Here is a 24142-nt window from a genome sequence, read left to right on the forward strand (position 1 = left end):
AGGGAAGCAGGACGCGCCGAACAAGAAGAAGAGCAGACAGCGCCGAGATGGGGAAGAAGAAGCTCGACACGAACGCGACACCCAACGAGGAGCACAAGGAGAGCGGAAGAGGAGAAGAAGAAGAAGAACGCAACCGAAGCAAGAGCTCAACGAGGAGGAACAAAGCCACAAACGAGGCAACGGAGAAAGGGAAGAAGAAGAAAACGAAGGAAGCAAAACGGAGGAGCAAGGAGAGGGGGAAAGGAGCCGGACGAAGAAGACCCGGACAAAGAGAACCGACAAAACCGAAAATAGGAGGAGCCCAAAAACCACGGGAGGGAGGGGAAACCACCCAAGAGGGGTGGGATCATTAGGCTAAAAGGGATTCCGGGTGATTTGGGAATCAGCTCATTCGATAATATTAAACCAAACACGAGGTTTTGTTGGACTCATGATTCGGGGGGGGGGGGGGGGGGAACGCCACCTAAGCTTTGCTCACATGAGTCATGCATGCTTCCATGAAAACGGTTTCGATTGGCGAGATTTCTTTAAAAGACCTAAATGGTCAAAAAAATATCATTAATTCCAAATTGTTCGTCTTTTATTTTTTTGCCAAAACAGTGGGGGTTTATTGAAGTTTCGTTGTCAGAGAGCCTCACTGGTCTTATTTATAAGAAACGACCAAGAACGTTTTGCTTGGTGCCATCTTCGCTCTCTGGCTTGCGCTTGATAGGGTTTTGAATCAAAGAAGGAAGCAATGGGAGAAGGAAGAGAGAGAATTCTGGAGCCATGGAATGGATTAGATGGAAAGGTAGTGATGGTAACAGGAGCATCATCAGGGATAGGAAGAGAGTTCTGCTTGAATCTCGCCATGACAGGTTGCAAAATCATCGCCGCTGCTCGTAGAAAAGATCGATTAACATCTCTCTGCGACGAAATTAACCAAAAATCGCAAGTTTCAGATTCATCTTCATCTTCATCGTCTTCCTTTAATGGAAACCAAGCCGTTGCGGTAGAGCTCGACCTGAGCGCTGCAGGACCTTTGATCGATGCTTCCGTGCAGATTGCTTGGAATTTGTTTGGCCGTATCGACGCATTGGTTAACACTGCCGGAGTTAGAGGTAAAGAACTTCTTCTTCTTCTTCTCTCTGTTTTCTTGAGAATTTCCGATTGATTTGGTACGAATTTGGGGTTCAAAACTTCGAAATTCGAAGCTTAAACTGTTCTGTTGTTTCTCGTAATCAGTTGATTACTGCTATACCTGCCTAGTTTGTCGAGGCGGTTCGGAGAGATAACCGACCCGATTTTTTATCGGTCATTACGGGATCGGATCCGATACCTGTAAAAGGTATCAGTTATGGATGATTTTGTCAGGCCATAATTGCATAGATGCAATTAGGGAGCTAATGTGAAATTACTACACAGTCCACACGTTCTTAGACTTTTTTTTTTCAATAATATTTAAGGGAAGATGGTGGCTGGACCTACCTATTTAATATTGAGACTTCAACAAGACTCCTCGAACCGTTGACTCAAGTTTTATGTTACTTTCGACCTGAATAGGGAAGAAATCCGAGTTAGCAGATGTTTTTCTTATATTTTGAAGGAGTAAGACCTGAATGTTGTGCATTAAATGCACAACATGTGTTACTATGGTAGCATAGTGCTGCGCAACACTGAAGTTGAACTGATTTCTCGATCGTTGGCATCATAGTGCTGTGCGGCACTGAAGTTGAACTGATTTTGAAGACCGTCTTGTAAGTGTGGAAATTTTTTTTGGTAAACATAACTGTAAGACTTACGACAAAGTGGAGATTGAGATTTTCTTTTATATATTTGACGGGTTTTTTTTCCATGAACAACCCAAGATAATTGGTAAGAAATACAAGGACTTCAAAACTATGTCAAAATTACAATGATGCCCTAAAATGTTTCTAATCGACTATTGATTCTGACAGAAAAGAATAACTTTGAATTTGATATAGTTTTCAGTTGTGCATATATTTTATTAATTATCTTAGAGTGTCCATGAAATTCTCTTGTTTTTTAAGGGGTGGGGGGTTTGGCAAAGAGTTGAATTGATGTCTACTATTATATATATTATATAATGGTAATCCGGCATGAATCTCACTGATTCTTTTTGGTATCCATTATAATGGTTCATTGGTTTTTGCTAGAACGACAAAAAAAAAAGATAAAGACATTTCTGCTTGGTTTGCTTAATGCATGCACCACTATAAGGGCTAATGAGAGCATGTTTAGCGCTGTAAAGACATCAATGTGAATGAAATTTTTGTTTCTTTAGAAATAGGTAGTAAAGTTAGGTGTTTTCATATTAAAAAACAATCACACTATCGAATAACATTTTTCTTCTTTTGAATAAAAAACATTTTTTCTTCTAAAATTTAATAAAATTATGTTAGAGACACCTCACAATCCAACCACAAGAACAAAACAGAATTAGTTAAAGATAAGACTTACCTAAATTTAGTGTTTTCTGAGGCAGGTTTTGACATTCTACTTTAGTTATCACTCACCTTGTAAAGTTCAAATGTCATATTTTATTAATTATGGGAGTTGTTTTATTACCAAATAAATTGTAGAAGTTTTCTTCCTCGTCTCTTTTCCCTATTTGTCGATTTTCTTCTCTCCCTCCTTGTAATGGTTATCAACTTTCTTCCGCTTACTTTATACATTGCTCTATATTCTTCCACCCGACAGTATAAAAATTATTTATTAATTTGCAAAAACAGGTGATTAATATATAGGGGTAATTCCTCCATCCACCAGGTTTGGTCTATGTCATTTTTAGTCCAAAAAAACTGAAACTTTGCATCTGCCTCCTCTGTACTATAGAAAAAGTCAATTTAAGGACAAATTATCACTCTATGACAAATGCCCTTATTCCGTTTTTTTTTTTTAATTTAAACAAAACATGAAGAAAAAAATCAAATCAAATCAAACTGAACCCGGAGAAATACGATTGTTAGCATTCGAAATCAAAAGAGTTGTTTAAGATCGAAACATCAGCCCTTGAACCCGCGCGAAGTCGCCACGAAGCTAACCCTCGACCAGGAATCACACCTATCGTCGGAAGTTTCGATTGTCTTCTAGTCTTATCTCACACTCTATCGCGGACGTTAGATTGTCTCATCGCGCCATGAACCGGGAAGGTCAGAACCACAACGGGTCGAAGACGAAGAGAAGTGTTTCGTTCTATATTTCCATAGCCACGAGTCCCCTATTGGTTCCATGACGGTTAATGGCACATCCACAGCTCTCCCAAATCCCCAATGATTGCTTCACAACATCTTCGACTTTAGCCATGGTTTCTCATATCTAACTCTCCATCAAGCTTTCGCAATGGTAGATAATTTTTTTCTTTCAAAACTAGGGTTTTTTCCCTTTTTCAAATCCTTGAATCTTGTTTCTACTTACCGAGTTTTCCAAAGTAGCCCGTGAAACAAGAGAGCTAAGCTAGGGATTCAAAGTAAATGAGTTGAATGAAGAAACACAAAGGTGATGTCTAGACGGTTGCTGGGGCGCCAAGCAAGAACCGGATTTCGAGAATCACAAATGAATATTAACAAATTTTTTTCATTTTTATTTCCTATGTTTTTTTTAAATTAAAAAAAAGGGTAAATTTGTCATTAAAGTGATAATTTGTCCTTAAATTGACTTTTTCTACAGAGGGGAGGCGATGCAAAGTTCGTTTTGGACTAAAAATGACGACCAAACCTCGGGGTCCGATGAAAATTACCCATATATAGAGGATAGAGTATTATTACATAATACGTAGGCTAATTAAACCTTTTGTCCAACGAGACTCAGACCATGATCTTTACCTAGAGTTGCTAGTTTCTTACCAATTGAGCCACCCCTTGAAATTTATAATAAATATTTTCTATAACAAAATAAATAAAAAAAAAGTAAATTATAGATTTTCTTATTTTTTTTTATTTTGTTAGTAGTAAATTATAGAAGTATTGACATGTATCTTAGTCACATTAAAAAGAAAATCCAAAAGTTAACTGAAAATATTTAAAATTTAACAAATGTAGGACAAAACACGGTTGATGCTAATGATCTTATTGACGGAACGAGCCACAAAGAGAACCACAAGCAAAACAAAGAGATTTAAAGAGCGAGCCGCCACAAAGAGAAAAAAGCACGAAAACCCACACATCTTAACCCAGATTATCATTGATTGCTTTTAGGTATCGCAGACTATTTATGAGAAACCAAATCATAATCCCAATATAATTACAATTTTACACAATACAGTAATTGACCAAATTTGTTTCAATTACAATCAACTAAACTATATTCTGGCCCACGTACAAACACCCAAATCTAACACTTATACCTACATGTGATTGGGCACATATAGTCCAAATTTTGTAGACTACCCAACTACGTCCCATACATCAACTTTTAACTCACAACATTTTTTCTTTCTGATGGTAAAATGAAACTTCGAAAGATGATACAAGAAAATATATACATGATGATATTTTAGTTTCCAGGTAAATGTTTTTGTGATGTGCTTAACATTCAATTTTCCATTTTATATGTGTAATAGGTACAGTGAAATCTCCTATAAGTTTGTCTGAAGAGGAATGGAACAGTACGGTGAAAACCAACCTAACAGGTTCTTGGCTAGTAACAAAGTCTGTCTGTCGTCACATCCATGAAAATGGTTTGAAAGGTTCAGTTATATTCATCACATCTATTGCTGGAACCCAACGTGGGGAGCTACCCGGGGGTATTGCCTATGTTGCCTCAAAGGCTGGTATAAATGCCATGACCAAGGTACATCTCAATCCTATTTCATCATGCATTCACCATAAATTATTTCCTATAGATAGCCAAAGAGAAGAAGTTTATGTTGATCATAATACAGGTTTCAAGCTTTTGGCAATCTTGATCCTAGATTTATATCGATTGAATCATACTAGGATTGAATGAGATTATTCTAAGTACAATTCAACTTTTATCGCAAGTAGTGAAGAACACAAAACATCTTCTTGGGAGTGGAGTTTGGATCACCTCTCTGTCGGGGGAGCACATACTACTCCCCGGACATCTCTCCACCACACAATAGGGGTGAGTCTCATGTGGGATCTACTGGAGATTTCACATTTAAATTATTTTATTAGTATTCAGATGTGGGTCCTGCACATACTCGGCACGGGAGCAATATGTACTCGTCGAAGAGGTGATCTAGAGTGCTGGGAGTGACCTCAAGTGTATGGGGAGTCAACTTTAGGACATATGCTTCATTGGTGATTGTCCTTTACCAATTCTAAACATCCCATTGGGTTTATATAGGAAACTAAGAATACCTATTTTGACAAATGTGGACCCCACACCTATTATGTGGTGATGAAGCATCACCGAAGCCGTATGTGCTTTCTTGATAGGAGGTGATCTAGAGTGCTGCGAGTAACCTAAAGTGTATGAGGAGTCAAATTCAAAAATCTTATGCTTCATTGGTGATCGTCCTAAATATATCCCCTTGGGTTTATGTAGGAAACCACAAATACCTAATTTGAAAACTAAATTCAGTAAAATTTATTATCAATTTATCAACTTTCTTAAGAAAGGTTTGCAATTCTAGTCTGAACAGATAAAGGCTTCAAATGCTTTGAGTGTCTTTCAACTTTATTTGAATGTCTTCTAAATTTGGTAGAGTGAAAGGAAGAAATGTTTTGTTTCTGCAGGTCATGGCTATAGAATTGGGGCCACTCAACATAAGAGTGAACTCAATAGCACCTGGGTTGTTCAAGTCGGAGATTACAGAAGGACTTATGCAGAGAGAATGGCTCAACAATGTTGCTTTGAAGACTCTTCCCCTAAGAAAATTTGGCACCATTGATCCAGCTTTGACTTCACTAATTCGTTTTCTGATCCATGACTCCTCAGGTTATGTTTCTGGTAACGTATTCATTGTTGACTCAGGAAACACACTTCCCGGTTTCCCCATTTTCTCTTCCCTGTAGTATCACTCTCACATTGGAATTTGGAATTTCTTTTGATCTCTTAATACTTAGATTTTTATAAAGAGTTTTCAACATTCTCTAATATAAAGAAGTTAATGAGACAAGTATCAAATTTCATGATAATTAAAATTTGAGAAAATTTCATGTACATCTTAAAATCAATGGCAAAAATTACACAAATATATCAAATTGGCACATATCCCAAAATGTCTCTTAAAATGGAACAATGGTACACTCCCGTTAGTTAAGTCATGGTTAGAAAATTCTTAATTTCTAAATTTCCCATAACGCCTTGTGACTTTACAGTATGACCCTTAACCACTTACCTTTAAAGGCAATATAATTTTATTATGTTGCCTTTAGTGGAAAGAAACTTAATGCAATAAATCCCGATTAATAAATATTGTCATTTGCCTTCTTCCTTTTACAAACAAAAGAAGAAAAAAAAGATCATTTATTTTCCATTGTTCTGTGTCTCAGGCGTTCTGTGGAGAATAAGGAGAATAAGAATTCCCATCAAAAGTCAGCGACTATACTGGCCTTTCATGATTTTCATATTGCAACTAGTCATTTTCTGGTTAAGAACTAAGAAAAACAAAAAATCTGATTTTTCCCTAAAATTTTCACTGTCTAGAACCCTAGTTTTCTAGGGGATTTGATCTTGAAAATGGGTTTTGGTTATTCACAACTACTGAAGTTTATTTATTCTCTTTCTTCAAGGGCATCCTTGTTACCCTTAATAGGAAGGTGAGGAAATCAAAATTTGGCAAATTAGAGAACAGATAAAGAAATATCTGCAGATAAGGCTCACATATAGCCAAATTAGAAATATCTGCAGATTATCCAGTATCCAAAGACACTTATCAGAGAACAGAGCAAACGTTCCAAGTGCAGAAGAAGAAAGAAAATTACCAACGAAGGCATGATTGAATCGTTGTGGACAGTTCGATGATTTATGTTCACAAAGCTGGCACTGAAGACGAGTTTCACCCATGAAGGAACGAGCAACAGAGCAATTAGACTGTGAATGTTCATTTCTACGATTAGTAGAAAATTTTCTACCAAAACTACCATCTGAATGAGACACAACTCTGTTATTCTGAGATCCATAATTTCTATCAGTAGAAAAACCAAAATTACGGCCACGAGATCGGCCGCGATTTGAATAACCCCTGACACCACCAGAATTGGTGCGATTCCAAGAAGGAGCACGACCAGAACAGCCAGATCCAGAGCGAGAGAAATGATGAGATCCTCCATGCGTTGCAAGATTTGCAGTAAGAACATGAGCAGAATTAGAATTAACAGAAGCAAGATTCAATTCATGCGTTAACAGAAGACCTGCAAGATCTTCAAAACCAACTGAATCTGCTCGTAGTTCAATAGAAGTCGAAAAATCACCATACTCCTCACCGAGACCTCGTAGAGTTGCCAAGACAAGATCCTCATCCGCCACTGGATTATCAACTACAGCAAGAGTGTCAGCAATAGTTTGAACTTCAAGAAGAAATTCACTGATTGTAGAAGATCCTCGTTGAAGACGAAACAGACGATTCTTTAAATGAAGGATACGAGATCTGGATGCAGAGGAGAACACTTTAGCAAGTGATTGCCAAGCTTCTCGCAAAGTCTGAGCCGAAACCACATGAGGCAAGGCGGTTTCAGAAAGAGAGGATACGATCCATCCAAGGATCAATTGATCCTGTCGATGCCAAAGATCAGCCGAGAAACCACCACTAGAACCAGTATTTCCTTCAGAACCTTCAGATCCAGACGGAGCAGTTGAGGGTGGACAAGAAATCGATCCGTCAACGACTCAACATAACCTAATAGGTTATGACCTCGCAAGAAAGGCAAAAGTTGAGCTCGCCAAAGAAGATAGTTTGTGGAAGTCAGTTTCAACGACAGAGAAGGATTTGCATTGAAGGCCACCAGCGCAGGTGTAGTCGAACTCATCGCCATCAACACAGAGCAAGAACAGCTCAAAAAACCAAAAGCTGCAGACCGTAAAATTTCAAAAAGCAGTATCGAAGAAACATGGATAGAAAGCAAGATAACTTCACAAGAAATCAAGAAACTAGGCGGAAAAACACCAAAAAAACTAAAAAGTAGAATAAAAAAACGTGGAAAGAAAGCAAGCTAGCTTTCACAAAAAGCCAAAAAACTAGGCTGGAAACATGCAAAAGCCAAACAGAACCCAAAAGTCAAAGAACCTAAATAGCAAAATACCAGGATCAAGGTAGCATCAGCCAAAAAGCTTAACTGATACCACGTGAACACATAAAAACTAATATTGATGGTTGACCAAAAAATAAAGAAACTAATATTGATTGATATTTCTTAAAGTATATGTACATCCTATTTATAAACAAATCTAAATAGAAAACAGCTGGACTCCTAGTCCAGCTAATCCAGCTATCACTCTCTCACACTTATTAATCTTTTTTCACACGATTCATGCATGCTCAGATTTCTTTAGGGCCTGTTTGGTTACATGAATCTAGAGATTTCAAATCTCTGGATTCATGAATCTGAGAATTATACCCGTTTGGTTGTAAAAATCTCTAGATTCATGAAATCTAGAGATTCACATTTTTACACTAAAAACGTGAACTGTAGATTTATGGGTAAGGGGTGAAATCCAGAGATTTCAGAAAAGCTATACATTTGCACATTCACAAAAATCACGTCGATCAAATAGTTTTTTAGGATGAATCCACAAATTTCATTCCACAACCAAAGTATACTTTTATAAATTATAACTCCATAGATTTGAAATTTCTAGATATTTGAAATCTCTCAGGCTCATGTAATCAAACAGGACCCTTAGAAGGCCTATATAATCAAAAAGAATATCATTATCCCAACTTTGGTGGGGGATTATTATTTTTTTTTGGCCAAAACAGTGGGAGTTATTGAAGTTTCGTTGTTAGAAGATCCTCACTGGTCTTATTTGTAAGAAACGACCAAGAACGTTTTGCTTGGTGCCATCTTCTCTCTGGCTTGCGCTTGATAGGGTTTTGCATCGAAGAAGGAAGCAATGGGAGAAGGAAGAGAGAGAATTCTGGAGCCATGGAATGGATTAGATGGAAAAGTAGTGATGGTAACAGGAGCATCATCAGGGATAGGAAGAGAGTTCTGCTTGAATCTCGCCATGACAGGTTGCAAAATCATCGCCGCTGCTCGTAGAAAGGATCGATTAACGTCTCTCTGTGACGAAATTAACTAAAAATCGCAAGTTTCAATCCTTCATCTTCATCGTCTTCCTTTAATGGAAACCAAGCTGTTGCAGTGGAACTCGACCTGAGCGCTACAGGACCTGTGATCGATGCTTCTGTGCAGATTGCTTGGAATTTGTTTGGCCGTATCGACGCCTTGGTTAACACTGCCGGAGTTAGAGGTACAGAACTTCTTCTTCTTCTGTCTTCTTCTTCTTCTCTCTGTTTGTCTTGAGAATTTCCGATTGATTTGGTACGAATTTGGGGTTCAAAACTTCGAAATTCGAAGCTTAAACTGTTCTACTGTTTCTCGTAATCGGTTGATTACTGCTAGATCTGCCTCGTTTGTCGAGGCGGTTCGGAGAGATAACCGATCCGATTTTATGTCAGTCATTACGGGATCGGATCCGATACCTGTAGAAGGTATCAGTTATGGTTTGCTTGGGGGAGATGATTTTAACACGTGCTATATTATTCTACATGATTTTCTCAGGCCATACTTCCATAGAAGCAATTAAGGAGCTAATGTGAAATTTACCACACAGTACACACGTTTTAGACTTTTTTTAAAATAATATTTAAGGGAAGATGGGACCTACCTATTTGATATTGAAACTTCAACGAGCCTCCTTGAACCGTTGACTCAAGTTTTATGTTACTTGTGACCTAAATAGGGAAGAAATCCAAGTTTTGACATTCTACTTTAGTTATCACTCACCTTGTAAAGTTCAAATGTCATAGTTTATTAATTATGGGAGTTGTATTATTACCAAATAAATTGTAGAAGCTTTCCTCGTCTCTTTTTCCCTATTTGTCGATTTTCTTCTCTCCCTCTTTGTAATGGTTGTCAACTTTCTTTCGCTTTATCTTTTTATGCATTGGCTTTGATATTCTTTGTCATTCAAATTTTATAACAAATTTAATTTCTTTTCATCCACTCTGCTTGACTGTATAAAAATTTTATTTTATTATATTTATAATTAATACAAGTGATTTTATATATAGAGGATAGAGTATTATATAATAGGTAGGACTAAACCTTTTGCCCCAAGGAGATTCGGACCACGATCTTTACTTGAAGTTACTAGTTTTTTACCAACTAAGCCACCCCTTAAAATTTATAATAAATATTTTCTATAATAAAACAAAAATTAAAAAAATAAATTATAGATTTTCTTATTTTTTTATTTTTTAGTAGTAAATTATAGAAGTATTGACATCTTAGTCACGTTAAAAAAAAATCCAAAAGTTAACTGAAAATATTTAAAATTTATCAAATGTATGACAAAACGTTGTTGATGCTAATGATCTTATTGTTAGGGATAACAGATGCACAACCACGAACAGAGAATAACCACAAGCAAAATACACAAGAATGATTTAACGTGGCTCGGCAAAATTCTGCCTATATCCACAAAAAAAAAGTTTCACTATTTCAGAAAACCTCACACTTATCTTATACCTACAAAGTGTTATCATTTACTTCTCTTGTTTTTTTAGGTTATTCCAAATAGACTATTTATAGGAAAAACTTAAAATCATAATCCCAATATAATTACAATTTTAAAACAGTACTAGTAATTGATTCAAATCCTGTTTTCAATTACAAATACAACCAAAACTATAATTACATGGACTCACATAATACAAGACACCCAAACCCAACATTTTATACTTACCATGTGATTGGGCACATATGGTCCATATTTTGTAGACTACCCAATTACTTCCCATATATCAAATTTTAACTCAAACATTTTTCCTCTCTGATGGTAAAATGAAACTTCAAAAGATGTTACAAGAAAGATGATATTTTACTTTCCAGGTAAATGTTTTTGTGATGTGCTTAACATTCAATTTTCCATTTTATACGTGTAATAGGTACAGTGAAATCTCCTATAAGTTTGTCTGAAGAGGAATGGAACACTACTGTGAAAACCAACCTAACAGGTTCTTGGCTAGTAACAAAGTCTGTTTGTTGTCGCATCCATGAAAATGGTTTGAAAGGTTCAGTTATATTCATCACATCTATTGCTGGAACCCAACGTGGGGAGCTACCCGGGGCTATTGCCTATGTTGCCTCAAAGGCTGGTATAAATGCCATGACCAAGGTACATCTCAATCCTATTTTATCATGCATTCAACATAAATTATTTCCTATAGATAGCCAAAGAGAAGAAGTTTAATGTTGATCATCATAATACTGGTTTCAAGCTTTTGGCAATCTTGATCCTGGATTTATATCGATTGAATCATACTAGGATTGATCAATGAGATTATTCTAAATACAATTCAACTTTTATAGTAAGTAGTGTAGAACACAAAACATCTTCCTGGAAGTGGAGTCTGGATCACCTCTCTGTCGGGGGGAGCACATACTACTCCCCGACATCTCTCCACCACACATTAGGGGTGGGTCTCATGTGGGATCTACTGAAGATTCTACTTCTGAATTATTTTATTAGTATTCAGATGTGGGTCCTACACATACTTGTCACGGGAGCAATATGTACTCATCAGAGAGGTGATCTAGAGTGCTCGGAGTGACCTCAAGTGTATGGAGAGTCAATTCAGGACTTATGCTTCCTTGGTGATCGTCCCGTACCAATTTTGAACATCCTCCGGAAACCGAAAATACCTATTTTGACAGATGTGGTCCCAAGACCTATTTGTGTGGTGAGGAAGCATCACAGGAGTAGTATGTGCTCTCCCCGACGGAGGTGATCCAGAGTGCTGCGAGTAACCTAAAGTGTATGAGGAGTCAAATTCAAGACCTTATGCTTCCTTGGTGACCAACTTCAAATATCCCATTGCGTTTATGTAGGAAACCAAAAATACCTATTTTGAAACTAAAATCAGTAAAAATTTTATTTTCATTTTTTCAAGTTTCTTAAGAAAGGTTTGCAATTCTAGTATGAACAGATAAAGGCTTCAAATGCTTTTGAGTGTCTTTCAACTTTATTTGAATGTCTTCTAGATCTGGTAGAGTGAAGGAAGAAATGTTTTGTTTCTACAGGTAATGGCCCTAGAATTGGGGCCACTCAACATAAGAGTGAACTCAATAGCACCTGGGTTGTTCAAGTCGGAGATTACTTCAGGACTCATGCAGAAAGAATGGCTCAACAATGTGGCTATGAAGATTCTTCCTCTAAGAAAACTTGGCACCATTGATCCAGCTTTGACTTCACTAATTCGTTTTCTGATCCATGACTCTTCAGGCTATGTTTCTGGCAACGTATTCATCGTTGACTCAGGAACTACACTTCCTGGTTCCCCCATTTTCTCTTCCCTGTAGGAACACTCTCACAATGAAATTTGGAATTTCTTTTGATCTCTTAACACTTAGATCTTTATATAAAGAGTTTTCAACATTCTCTAATATAAAGAAGTTAATGAGACAAGTATCATTGGATGATAATTAAAATTTGAAAAAAATTCATGTACATCTTAAAATCAATAGCAAAAATTACAAACTTCAAGAATATATCAAATTGGCAGATACCCCAAAATGTCTTTAAAAATGGCACAATGGTACACTCCCGTTAGTTAAGTCATGGTTAGAAAATTCTTGATTTCTAAATTTCCCTTAACGCCCTGTGATTTTACAGTATAATCCTTAACCACTTACCTTTAATTTTCTATAATTTTATTATGTTGCCCTTAGTGGAAAGAAACTTAATGCAATAAATCCCGATTAATAAATATTGTCATTCGTCTTCTTCATTTTACAAACAAAAGAAGAAAAAAAAGATGATCTATTTTCCATTGTTCTGTGTTTCGGGCGTTCTGTCGAGAATGAGGAGATTAAGAATTCCCATCAAAAGTCAGCGACTATACTGATCTTTCGTGATTTTCATATTGCAACTAGTCATGTTTACTGATTAAGAACTAAGAAAAACAAAAAATCTGATTTTTCCCTAAAATTTTCACTGTCTAGAACCCTAGTTTTCTAGGGGATTTGTTCTTGAAAGTGGGTTTTGGTTATTCACAACTACTGAAGTTTATTTATTCTCTTTCTTCAAGGGCATCCTTGTTACCCTTGATAGGAAGGTGAGAAAATCAATTTTTGGCAAATTTGTTGCATCCTAAATTGGGAATGTCTGATTCTTCAAGAAAGAGCAAGAGAAGAACTAAAACTAACAGCAACAATAGCTTGTAAACCCATGAAAGAAGATGGATTCGATTTTGAAAACAAAAACAGAGAGGGGAAGTATATGTAGAAGCAGGTCTTTGAGTGCACACTTGTGTAATTACTTCAAAGATTTCAAGGCAATTTAATTACAGAGCTTGACATTCTAAATAAATATTCTATCAAAAAATAATTATGCTAAATAAATAAGAGGAAAACAAACAATAAAGTCAAAGATAGTGTGGCCCTTAACTTAATTTTTTTTCTTTTTCATTTTGTGGTGAAAGCTCTTGAGGTTGGATTTTTAATATGTGTTCAATTTCAAAGTAAAATCCTTTTTTTTTTCAAATAAATTACCATCCAGTCTTCAGGAAAGATGGAAATCCTACATTTGCATGAACAAACTCGTTCTAGATTTGGCCCAAAAAAACTCGTTCTAGTCATTTAGATAGCAAAATTCCTTTTCTTAGACAAAATCAACGACCATAATCAATCTTGGTCAACTCAATATTATGTTCAGGACCCAGGTTTAAAAGAATAAGAAAAGATATATTATAAGGGTAAAATTGTCATTTGGTATAATTCACATTTAGGCTGAACGGGTCCCACAACTGGGTTTTTCACTTAAAGTTATTACATTACTGGCCTGTTTGGTTATTTGAGTCTGTAGATTTCAATTCTATAGATTTCAAATTTATGGAGTCACGATTCAAAAATTAACTGTTTGGTTAGCCTGAGTCTTTCGAATGAAATCTGTAGATTCATCCTAAAAATATATCTATATAATTATGGTTCAAATGTTTAGGACTTTTATAGTAGGGTGAAATCTCTTCACCCCATACTCATTAATCTTTTTTTTTTTTTTTTTTTGCCTAACCCATACTCATAAATCTACAGATTTACGTTTTTAGTGTAAAAAGGTGAATGGATCTCTAGATTTCATGAATCTAAGAATTCACATAACCAAACAGGTATAGATCTCCCATTTGTGAATCCAGAGATTTCAACAAATTTACATTTTTAGTGTAAAAAGGTGAATGAATCTCTAGATTTCATGAATCTAAGAATTCACACAATCCAAAGATTTCAAATCTCTGATTCATGTAACCAAACAGGCCGTTAATCTCTGCTTTTTACTTAGCATAATTCACATGTTGCCTTAACATGGTCACAGATTTACTGAGTAGCAGAAAAGCTTCAAATGGTAGTAGAGAAGAGCATCCAACACTTCCAAGATTACAACAAGAAGCGAACCCTTCTGGCCAGAGACCATGCACCATCGTTCTTCTGCTGTGCACCCCTTTTGAGAATTTCTTCCTCTGGATTGGTGGTTGTAGGCTAACCCTCTCCAGCCGACTCCTTTACACCCTCTGTGGCTCTGAACTGGAGTCCCAACTTGGTGAGTTCTTCAGAGGGGTTAGAAGGGACAACCTTTCCGAGTTATCAACGTGAACTCCATTGCAATATCATCAGGGACTTGAGTTTGTAAATTTATAAATTTAAAATCCTAAAATGTAAATTATAAAGTTGTATTTTTGGAGAAAATGGAGTTTTTTATTGAATAAAGGAAAAAAGAAAGAAAAAAATTATAGTCTGTAGAACTTCTTAAAGTTGATATCGTCCTTAGCAAGAGAGAACAACATCAACGAGATAGCATTTACAGAAAAGAACATTTACTGTGAGTGCATTTATTATTATTTTATTATTTTATTTTATTTTTTGAGATTCATCTAGGCCAGCTTGCATACACCTCAATTACATCCTCGAACCCATGACCTTTCCACTGAAAATTATGTATCTTACCACTCTACCAACCTTACATTGACAAAATAGGTTTATATAAAATCCCAAAGGCTGTGGGTGAAAGAATAAGGCCACCTCTCTTTGTGAGGGTACTTATTCAATTCAACTCCTTTCAGGAAAATACCTATCTAGTTGACCTCCCTAAAAGAAAGTGCATCTCTAATGGCATCTCCACGTTTTCACCCAGCAATATACTTTTTCGGAATATAACCCATGATAAAATAAGTCTTCCGGATCAAGGCCTATGACCCACGACCCACGTCATATAGAATTATTTATATTAATTAATACATATCCATATAAATATGGTTGAGTCAACACACGGTTTAGGCTTGATTCACGTCTTACAAGGTTTGATTATTAACCCAAAGTTTATTGGGAGTTTTTTTTTTTTTTTTTGGGAACTGATGTTCATCCGAGCCAGCTTGCGCGCACCACGATTTACTTCCTTAGGGGAACTTCATATACGAGGTTTGATCATTAACCCAAAGTTTATAATATTCTTGAATTTTTAATTTGGACCGTTTGATGACGTGGTTGAATCTTGTTGCTGCAAATAAAAATCGGTGGCCAAGGGCCCAAGAGTTTAATTGCTTGAGAGACCCACACCTAATTTATTGCATTTAAGGATCCATCAAGAGTGTTAATTGCTTGAGACCCACACCAAATTTATTGCATTTAAGGATCCATCAAGAGTGTTAATTGCTTGAGAGACCCACACCTAATTTATTGCACTTAAGGATCCATCGGAGTTGGCGCCCCCCCTGACGTTGCGGGGCTGCTGGGAGGCTTATATTGGCCGGGAGGTGACTCGCGGCGGCGGAACCTAAATTCCATAATGGGGTATGCCAACAGCCGTGAGCAGGAGGTTGCGGACTATCCGTGGGTGTCCTGGGTTGTAGTTTCATGTTCCCGGCCCCGCGCCCCGGGGGCGTTGGCCACCCATCCCTGGTTCCTTGACTCGCGGGTTAGCCCAGTGTGTTGCTCCCGTCTTCCAAAGAAGAATTACCAAAAAAAAAAAAAAAGGATCCATCAGCTTATGGTCCACTAAAACGGAACCGTTTGAAGTGCATTTTTCTTGCCACTCTTTCTGGTTCTTACTTGGCGTCATCTCTCTCTGTCACCGAAACCAGAGGAGAAGAGTCACTACCTTCATGCCCCGGAAATCCTTGGAAGTTACTACTATAATTTCTGTTGAACAAAGAAAGAACCAATTTAAATGGCGGAAGAAACTCAGAAGCATCTAGAGCCATGGCATCGATTAGACGGAAAAGTAGTAATGGTGACCGGGGCTTCTTCTGGTCTTGGTCTTGATTTCTGCTTGGATCTGGCTAAGGCTGGTTGCAACATCGTCGCCGCTGCTCGTAGGAGAGACAGATTAGTTGCTCTGTGTAACCAAATCAATCAATCTAGTCCTAACATAGCGGTTGCTGTTGAGCTCGATGTGAGCGCCAAGGGACCTGAAATCGATGCGTCTGTTCAGAAAGCGTGGGACGCGTTCGGTCGGATTGATGCCTTGGTTAACAATGCTGGAGTTAGAGGTAATCAATTTCTCACTTCATCTGCGCAGTGGATAGAATGTGTTGTCTGTGAGGCTGGGAATGAGTGTAGGGTTTGCCCCCTATGCAACCTGATCAATTCCTGTATCTTTATCTCTAAGCAGAGGATATTCCCCAAAAGAGGTATATGCTGCGTAGGAAAAATACCCTCTGGACTCTGTTTGTGTGGAAACCTTCTGGCATATGATGTCTTCAGTTTCAAATCCTTCCATCAGTTGCATGAAGAAACTCCATTCTTGTTATTCTCATGGTCAGTTAAACCAGTCTGTGAAAATGTTTCCTTGAATCCCTTCCCTTTGACCTTAGAATTTTATTTGAATTTGCATGGTGATGGGTATAAAATGATGAATCAGACTACAAGAGACATTGTCTGTTTTTCCAAAGGAAATTATTTACTGTATAAAAGTGAAAAATGATTCAGGGAAGCAAACTAGTATGGTTCAAATAATTGGGCTTCAGATATCTTTTTTCCAGTATTAACAAACTTCTCCCTCTATAAAGTTAATGGGAAAATTTATTCCGCGCAAGCTGTTGGCTTGCACTTGCTTATGATGTATTAACAAGATTCACCTGCCAGCATGCATTCCAATATGCAGATATTAAAAGGGTTCAATGGTGTTATGATACCTAGCCAATGTTTGTTTGTCAACATTTGCCTCAACCTGAACTTTACTTCATGGTTTTGTTCAACACAAACCCAGATGAATCACGATGCTAGGTACTGGATTGGTGCACTGCAACCATTGGTCTTGCCCTGCACTCAATATGCTTAACCAAAAACTTGGCCTGACTGAAGGTAAATATTGCTCTGGTCCCCTGTGTGCCTTCCTGATTTTGTTTTTGGAGGAGAGGATTTCAACAACTGGGCTACAAATTGAAACTCTTTTCCTTTCCTCTATCTCTTGGTATTCTTTTTTTTTTTTTTTTTTTTTTGGTGGGGGGGGGGGGGGGGGGGGGTGGAACAGTGTGGTTGGCTGCATATGACAGGAGAGTGAAAATCTACAAATGTACCACCACAAGTTTCGAATGTAGTTCCTTGGAGTTTATACTCAGCTCCCTCATCATGAAGTAGCATAATTTTCTGTTTTGTTTTATAAGTCCTATTTGGAAATAGGGAAGGGAAATTTCTTTTCCTATAAAGAGAAGCATGGCTGTGCAAGTTGTAATGAGCAACTTAAAATGACCAAAAGTCAAAATTTTCTTTACAGAATGAACCTAATAGTCCCATTTCTATCGTTTAAATCATCTCTCGTGGATAACATATAGCATTTGCTGATTGTGAGGCTTCTTTTCTCTCTCAAGTTACTTACCTCAAGTGAGGCAACAACTTGATTTTAATTTCATTGCTTTATGTGTTTTAGGTAATGTGCATTCCTCACTAGATTTGCCTGAAGAGGAATGGGACAGTACCATGAGGACTAACTTAACAGGATCCTGGCTAGTTACTAAGTGTGTCTGCAGACGTATGCGTGATGCCAATCTGAACGGATCGGTTACAAATATTTCATCTGTTGCTGGTCTTAACCGTGGTGTATTACCTGGGGCTGCTGCCTATTCTACTTCAAAGTCTGGTCTAAACACCTTGACCAAGGTAATACTATTATTAAACCATTAGCAAAAGGTAATATTTGGGTGTCTATTGTATTTTTAATATCTCAATGAAATCTTTGGTTACTGATTGTTGTTCCAAATGCACATGACTGCACTTTTTGGAATCCCATTCTTGGCAATCAATCCATATTGATTCTGAAAATTTGTGAAAAGATTGGCATTTAGAGAACAAAAGATGGCTTCAAAACCCGATTGTTCTTCAGACACATGCAAACTCTGAGTATCCACTGGCACCTGAGTGATATCTTATATTCGTCACATATTGATTGTTTAAAATTAAAATGCTTCAGATGTCTTCCATTATATTTATTCCTTCAATGCAGCACTCAAATGAATTGTTCCTTTTGGGTATGACAGGTTATGGCCTTAGAGCTGGGGGTGCATAAGATCAGAGTAAACTCCATATCGCCAGGATTGTTCAAATCTGAGATAACAGAGAAACTTATGCAAAAAGACTGGCTCAAAAAGGTGGCAATGCGAATCATCCCTCTAAGGGAACATGGTACTTCAGATCCAGCATTGACATCACTTGTCCGGTACTTGATACATGATTCTTCAGAATATGTGTCGGGCAATGTGTTCATAGTTGAGTCAGGTTCCACACTCCCAGGCTTCCCCCTCTATTCTTCCCTTTGATCTTGATTTCTGTTAACATTATCTATAAAGGTGTAAGTGGCATTACAGAATAAGTGGTGAACCTTCACATTAACTGTGTTTTGGGTCACTCTTGAGTAATACTGATGTCTGTAGATACATTCTTCCTTTTTTTTTTTTTTTTTTTTTTGGGTTACTTTGGGTTGTCTGAGGGAACTCTGTATTCAAAATTCTACCCGGAAAGGGAATATAACACTGTAGATTTGGACATGCCTTGAGCAAATCAATAATTCAAGCGACTGCCCTGTTTTACATTATGTGATGCACCCTCTGGTCTAGATCATGTCGAGATCATTAGTCCTTCATTCGAATTTATTTGAATATTAGACCTTCAATGGAGTAAGGCTGTTCCAGAAAGAAGCGTTCAAAGCTTTCAAAAGAACTGAAACATATCTCTTCATTTTCCTCATGCTCCAGGTTAACAAGTGATGGAGCAATCCAAAGCTCTTGACAAAGTCTGTCAATCATTGCATTGAGTATCCTCATGCTGCGAGTACTCAAGTTGCATGGCCCTCCTTAACTGAAAAATCATCTATTTGCTATGAACATGGCTTCACCAATAGTCCTTGCATGAGCAAACACCATCGGAGAAATGAGGGAACCAACTCGCGTCCCAGATAATTATTTCCCTCTGAACAAATTTAGAAATGAACTTGCAGAATGTATGGCAATCGCCGCAAATCTGAGGTGTTTGGTGATTAAGATTGTGTGTGCAGCATTTTTGTTCAGTAATCCAAAAGCAACTGCTAGCTTCTCACTGTGGCTCAAGAGTTTAATCTCTTTTTCCTGGTCCTCTAAATCATGAAGTACCCAACGTTGGTCAGGAACATAACCAATTTCAGAGATTGAATCCGCCAAATGACTCAATTTTGTATATATCTTCTTGATACGAACCAAGGGGTCGTCACCCAGATCACTCCTGAACCGCCCGAACCGGATCACACTGCATCTGTTGCAAACACGCAGGATTCAAACGATGAAGGTGTCATACCAACAGCAACTAAGCGTGACATTGCAAGACCACAGAGGCAGCGGAGGAGGCCTGTTGCCCTAGCAGATTATGTGTGACTTGTGTGGACCATTAGATAAAGTATGAATTGTATGATCCATTAGATGAGGTTACATTGTTAGGAAAAGAGTTCGGTAAGGAATATCAGAGAGGAATATTACCAATTAGGATGTACTGGAATTGGGCTATAAATGTTGTTAAGGGAAACCTTGAGGAAATATACAATTTACTACTCTTTGTTCTCAGTCTTCTTTCTTCCCTATCTGTTTCTCTGGAGGTGACCCCCTCAAAGTGGTCGAATAGTTCCAATCCTTATCACTTATCGCATTGTGGGTGTGATCTGTCTCCAGCAGCAAAATAGTGTGATTGGTTTCTGATAACAATCCAACTATTTCCTGGGGGCTTTGCTATACCCTTTTCGTTGAGCTGAGTTCTCAACTTCCTGACCTCAACCCAAAGACCTGCTCCAGCGTATATATTAGATAACAATACATAGTTTCCAGCATTCATGGGTTCTAACTCTACAAGCTTCTCAAAGATGGTTTTGGCCATTTCAATGTCTGAGTAAATGCGACAAGCACTGAGCAGTGCTCTCCACACAGATGCATCTGGTTGAATGGGCATGGAATCAATGAAATTCTTGGCTTCCACTAAGTGACCCCCTCGTCCGAGCAGATCAACCATGCAACCATAGTGAACAACATCTGGGGTTATATCATAATCCTTGGCCATGGAATGGAAATACTGCCAACCCTCTTCTATCAAACCTGAGTGGCTGCAAGCAGATAAAACATAAACAAATGTTACATTTGTGGGTCTCAGACCATCTTCTAGCATTCGACAGAAAGCAAGGAGGGCTTCTTCTCCATTCCCATGGACACCATATCCTGCAATCATGGCATTCCAGGAGACAATATCTCTTCTTGGTAAGCTTCTAAAGACCATTTCAGCTTTGTGCATCATTCCACAGCGTGCATACAGTGTCACAAGAGCATTCCCCAAAGAGAGGTCAAAATCCCTTTCAAAACCCTTTCTTATGATGTATGCATGTAGTGATTGGCCTTGAGGTAGATTGGCCAAACGAGTACAAGATGTGAGGATATTTACAATTGTGACTTGATCTGGTTCCACTTCCAAGATCATTTGCTGGAAAAGTAGCACAGCTTTGTCGGGCTGGTTGTTCTGAATGTAACTGGAAATTAAGGCATTCCATGATATCAAATCTTTGTTAGGGAAGCTGTCAAAAATTTGTCTACCCTTCGCTTCATCCCCGCAGCTCATATACATACCAACAAGTGCAGTGCTTAATGATGAGTGAACTTCAAATCCATGTCTAATTATATAACCATGGATAGACCGGCCGACGTTCAAATAACTCATACCTCGGCAAGCAGCAAGAACAGCAACCATTGTGAAAGAGTTGGGTCTGATACAGGATTCTCTCATCTGTCTGAACTGATACCAGGCCTGATCCGTCACTTTGTTCTGAGCTAATCCCAGAATTAAGGTGTTCCAGGACACTACATTCTTACTATTCAATTGATTAAAAACCTTTTGGGCAGAGTGTGTACATTCTAGGTCAATGTACATTCCCATGATAGCATTTCCAAGAGAGGAATCCATCTCCATCCCACTTTTGATTACATAAGCATGCAGGATTTTTCCCTCCTCCAATCCAGTATCTGAATCAGCACAAGCTGAAAATAGAATTGCAATTGTTGGTGTGTTCTCTCGAATGCCTTCTGATCTCATTCTAGCAAACAATCGGAAAGCTTCATCGATGGATCCACACTCTTTAAAGGCAGATAGCATAGCATTCCATAAAGCAACATCTCTTTTGGTATTGGGAATGTTCTCAAACAGCTTATGTGTAGATTCTAGGCTCCCATTCTTAACATACATAACAATCAAAGCATTCATTATGAATGTATCAGAAGAAAACCCATTTTTAATGGTAAGCTGGTGGATTTGCTTCCCCAATTCAGTGAACCCTTTGCTCGCACAGGACTGGACCATAACCAACATTGTTACGGAATCCAGACTGATCTCCTCTTGTAGCATTGATTTAAAAAGTCTATGTGCCTCAAAGGAATCTTCCTTGTCTACATACCCGGAAATCATAGCATTCCATGTTACAGTGTTCCTACCTATCATCAAATCAAACACAAGACGTGATACCCTCACATTAAATCTTGAGTAAAAACCGATCAAAGCAGTACCCAAATGAGATTCTGAATCAAACAATCCTCTCCTCAAACAATAACAGTGTATCTCCTGTCCTGATCTCAACTCCAGAAGCTCTCCGCAAGCCAACAGCAGACTCACTAAAGTAACCGAACTGGGTCTCAGATTCTCACTCTGCATCCTTGCAAACAGCAAAACAGCCTCTTTGTACTGGGAATTTCCCACATACCCACTAATCATAGCATTCCAAAGAACTGTGTCTCTGTTCGGCGCTTCTTCGAACAGATGAAGAGCTTCTTCAAGAAAACCACATTTGCAGTAAAAATCTACAAGGGCAGTTCGAACTCGAACATCTTCAGATAAACCCATGGCTTGAATATCTGAATGGATCTTTCTTCCTTTTTCGACATCTTTTAGCCGGGTACAGGACTTGAGGACGAGCGGTAAAACGGAAGCATCAAGCGGAAACCCTGATGCTTCCATTTGGGTATACGAAGAGAGCACTGCTCGGTCGTTTCTCAGCTTGGCATGGTTTCCAATTATTGAATTCCAAGATTTCTGTTCTTTGGTTCGAGTCCTGGAGGAAGGTGAGATAAGAATCTTCTGAGGAACACCCAACGTAGATAACTCCATTGAGAGAATAGAGATAGTTTTAATTTAGCGGGGAAACGCAAAGCTGAAATAGCCACTTCACTGAAGATGTATGTAGAAGCCGTTTGATTTGGGATAGTTTTTATAAATAATTTAAATATTTCAAGTTTTCAAACGGATATGAACTCTTGACATTATACTATGAGGTGTCGGTCTTTCGGCCACCCGAGTGATCTTCAAAGATGGGGTAAGCAGAACTCGTATGAGATAATAATTCTGAGACATTCTAGAATCCAACCATAAGGAATCCATTATATTCTAACAACCAATCACAGGCTGAGATGGATGTGGAGTTATATACTTATATCCCCTCTGCACTTTATTGGATGTGGTGTGAAGCTTTACCCCTTCTGCCCAGTGGGCAAAATATTTCAATCTCCTCATATAATTGATTCAGTGTCTCAAATGTTCTTGTACAGGCAAGGACATGATCCAGGGTCCAGCTCCTCTCCTTGGAGGGGCTCTCCTAATGAATTATAGGGTTTAACTGTGTAGAATTTTTAATCCAAATGCTAAAATGAATTCAATGAGCACTCTAAGACAAAAATATTTGCATGTAAATTCTTTTAATTATTTGGACGCACCAAGTAGCTAGTCCGTCTGAGAGTTAAATTCGCCTCAATTGTTTGTTTTTTTCCTTCGGCTCAACTTAAGTTAGCTTCAGCTATTTCAAGAGTTCGCTGAGCTTCTTGTGAACCCACGATCAATCTCATTACCCCTTTCCGCAACGGTTACAAAAAAAGGGGACCTCATTTTCCCCTTTTTTAGAAAACCCCCCCCAAGCACCATCGTTAACCATTGATCCTTAAGGCGTATTCTCAAAACAATCTCTGATTATTCATTGGGCACTCATTTAGAAATATCATCTATTGAGAGGAGCCAAACCCATGATTCAGGCCCAATCTATATAATTAATGAAAAGTATTTTTATTTTATTTAATACTAAAAATATTTAATGAATGATTTTTTTTTCTTACACATATGATCGATAAGGCGTGCACACAACCAATGTAGAGTTGCTTTAACGATAAGACTCACGCTTCTTAGTGAAGAGATTGTGGGTTTGATTTTCGTCGAGGCATCTCCCCTAAAATGCAGTCGAGGAGCGCACAAGCTGGCCCGAATGAACCTCAACTCCACCAAAAAACATTAATAAAAGGGGGGCCCGCAAAGAGGGGGGGAAAAAAAAAAACCCAACCCCCCGCCCCCACCCCCCCCCCCCCACCGGCCGCAGCCCCCCCCCCATACTAATAGGGAACCCCGCGGATGTTTTCTTATTTTATATATTTTTACTGAAAAGGAGTATTCAATTTTTATTAAAAAACACAAAGTAAACTATAGAA

The 24142-nt window shown here is 38.0% G+C and overlaps 3 protein-coding genes and 1 pseudogene across 4 annotated transcripts; 3 read left to right on the forward strand and 1 right to left on the reverse strand.

Moving 5' to 3' along the window:
• Positions 1 to 651: 651 nt before the first annotated feature.
• On the forward strand, positions 652 to 5993 carry LOC149001447 (uncharacterized). The gene is made up of 3 exons (XM_089138410.1): positions 652 to 1100; positions 4562 to 4791; positions 5703 to 5993. The coding sequence occupies exons 1-3, from the start codon at positions 737 to 739 to the stop codon at positions 5979 to 5981; spliced, it is 873 nt and encodes a 290-aa protein (XP_088994536.1). The 5' UTR covers positions 652 to 736; the 3' UTR covers positions 5982 to 5993.
• Positions 5994 to 8930: 2937 nt separating this feature from the next.
• On the forward strand, positions 8931 to 12776 carry LOC149001448 (uncharacterized; annotated as a pseudogene). Its single transcript, XR_016170255.1, has 3 exons — positions 8931 to 9381; positions 11081 to 11310; positions 12216 to 12776. The product of XR_016170255.1 is annotated as an uncharacterized LOC149001448 (transcript).
• Positions 12777 to 16197: 3421 nt separating this feature from the next.
• Positions 16198 to 19491, forward strand: LOC149001449 (uncharacterized). Its single transcript, XM_089137822.1, has 3 exons — positions 16198 to 16672; positions 18052 to 18281; positions 18659 to 19491. Exons 1-3 carry the CDS (start codon positions 16351 to 16353, stop codon positions 18935 to 18937), a joined length of 831 nt encoding a protein of 276 aa, XP_088993948.1. The 5' UTR covers positions 16198 to 16350; the 3' UTR covers positions 18938 to 19491.
• Positions 19464 to 22950, reverse strand: LOC149001450 (putative pentatricopeptide repeat-containing protein At3g11460, mitochondrial). Its single transcript, XM_089137823.1, is given in 4 exon segments — positions 19464 to 19636; positions 19639 to 19834; position 20198; positions 20284 to 22950. Coding segments are annotated over 4 exon segments (2823 nt in total). The 5' UTR covers positions 22782 to 22950; the 3' UTR covers positions 19464 to 19508.
• Between the last annotated feature and the right edge of the window lie 1192 nt (positions 22951 to 24142).

This window comes from Hakea prostrata, chromosome 10 (genome assembly GCF_041222555.1).
Source record: "Hakea prostrata isolate BN-2017 chromosome 10, UWA_Hpros_2, whole genome shotgun sequence".
NCBI lineage: Eukaryota > Viridiplantae > Streptophyta > Magnoliopsida > Proteales > Proteaceae > Hakea > Hakea prostrata.

Bases quoted from the DNA above. Each gene is read 5' to 3' on its own strand.
- LOC149001449 (XM_089137822.1), top strand. From the start codon at position 16,351: ATGGCGGAAGAAACTCAGAAGCATCTAGAGCCATGGCATCGATTAGAC. The intron at 16,673-18,051 runs GTAATCAATTTC...TATGTGTTTTAG, and splicing joins TAACAATGCTGGAGTTAGAG to GTAATGTGCATTCCTCACTA. The intron at 18,282-18,658 runs GTAATACTATTA...TGGGTATGACAG, and splicing joins GTCTAAACACCTTGACCAAG to GTTATGGCCTTAGAGCTGGG.
- LOC149001447 (XM_089138410.1), top strand. From the start codon at position 737: ATGGGAGAAGGAAGAGAGAGAATTCTGGAGCCATGGAATGGATTAGAT. The intron at 1,101-4,561 runs GTAAAGAACTTC...TATGTGTAATAG, and splicing joins TAACACTGCCGGAGTTAGAG to GTACAGTGAAATCTCCTATA. The intron at 4,792-5,702 runs GTACATCTCAAT...TTGTTTCTGCAG, and splicing joins GTATAAATGCCATGACCAAG to GTCATGGCTATAGAATTGGG.